Source organism: Tupaia chinensis, unplaced genomic scaffold (genome assembly GCF_000334495.1).
Source record: "Tupaia chinensis unplaced genomic scaffold, TupChi_1.0 Scaffold149964_1, whole genome shotgun sequence".
Taxonomy (NCBI): Eukaryota; Metazoa; Chordata; class Mammalia; order Scandentia; family Tupaiidae; genus Tupaia; species Tupaia belangeri.
This window is the reverse complement of record NW_006209805.1, coordinates 637,821-639,013: the sequence shown is the minus strand read 5'-3', so window position 1 is coordinate 639,013 and position 1,193 is coordinate 637,821. Positions and strand designations below refer to the sequence as shown.

At 69.2% G+C, this 1,193-nt stretch overlaps 1 protein-coding gene across 1 annotated transcript in view; it reads right to left on the bottom strand.

The window, feature by feature from the left end:
- ABCA7 (ATP binding cassette subfamily A member 7) overlaps positions 1–1,193 on the bottom strand; it is a 20,048-nt gene that overhangs the window by 11,744 nt on the left and 7,111 nt on the right. The window contains 4 exon segments of the mRNA XM_027769562.1: positions 307–379; positions 463–647; positions 784–921; positions 1,042–1,181. Of these exon segments, the coding sequence (XP_027625363.1) occupies positions 307–379; positions 463–647; positions 784–921; positions 1,042–1,181 (536 nt within the window).

Genomic DNA, 1,193 nt, shown 5'->3' with positions numbered 1-1,193 from the left:
GCCGGGCCCTGCCCCCCCCAGGAGAGGCCCTGTCCCCACCCTGTGAGGAGAGGCCCTGTCTCCCCCAGGAACTGCTCTGTCCCCACCCTGTAAGGAGAGGCCCTGTCTCCCCCAGGAGATGCCCTGTCCCCACCCTGTGAGGAGAGGCCCTGTCTCCCCCAGGAACTGCTCTGTCCCCACCCTGTAAGGAGAGGCCCTGTCTCCCCCAGGAGATGCCCTGCTCTGGGGGTAAGAAGAGGCCTTGTCTCATGGGCAGGGCTTGAGGCAGGGTCAGAGGGCAGAGGTGACGGCTCGGAGCCATCTCACCGGCTGAGCTGCCCTGGCTGGCTGGCGCCCTGTCCTGCCTGGCATCTGGGCTGCCTTCCAGGTCACTGTCACCCTGTGGGCAGAGGGGCACCAAGTGGCAGGGCCATCAGGGACAGGGCCTCGGGGCCAGGGGACCAGGCCGGCTCCAGCCCTCACCTTTTCACCGGGGCTCGGGGGCAGGGCACCCTTCACCAGGGTCAGGTAGTAGCCAGAGCCCAGGTGGCGGCGCAGGAACAGCGGGGACCCACAGCAGCACAGGCGGCCGCCCGCCACCACGGCCACGCGGTCTCCTAGCAGCTCTGCCTCGTCCAGGTGGTGGGTGGACAGGATCAGGGTGCGCCCTGGCCAGGACCCACGCACAGTGCCCATCACTCCAGGGCTCAGCCCACACGGCAAACTCCTACCCACCCCTCAAGGCCCCAGCCTCAACCCCTCCGTGGCAGGAACCACGTGGCCTCAGCGCCCCCTCAGGCAGACCTTCTCGGTATTTGAGGAGCAGCTCCCAAATGCCACGGCGGGAAGCAGGGTCCACGCCGGCCGTGGGCTCGTCCAGAATGACGACCTGGGAGCCGCCCACGAAGGCGATGGCCACGGATAACTTGCGCTGCATCCCGCCTGGGCGGGACAGGGTGGGCTCAGGCTCAGGCAGGGCTGCCACCCCACCGTGGCTCTTCCCGGGCCCCCAGATCTGCCCCCCGCGTCCCACGCAGAGGTGGCCTCTCCAGGTGGGCTCACCAGAGAGGTGTCGCGTCTGGCTATGCCGCTTGGGGCCCAGCCCCACGTCCAGCAGCAGACGGTCCTGCTCAGGGCCCACGGCCGCCGCGCTCAGCCCCTTCAGCCGCCCATAGAACCAGACGTGTTCATCCACGGTCAGCCTGCAGCACCGC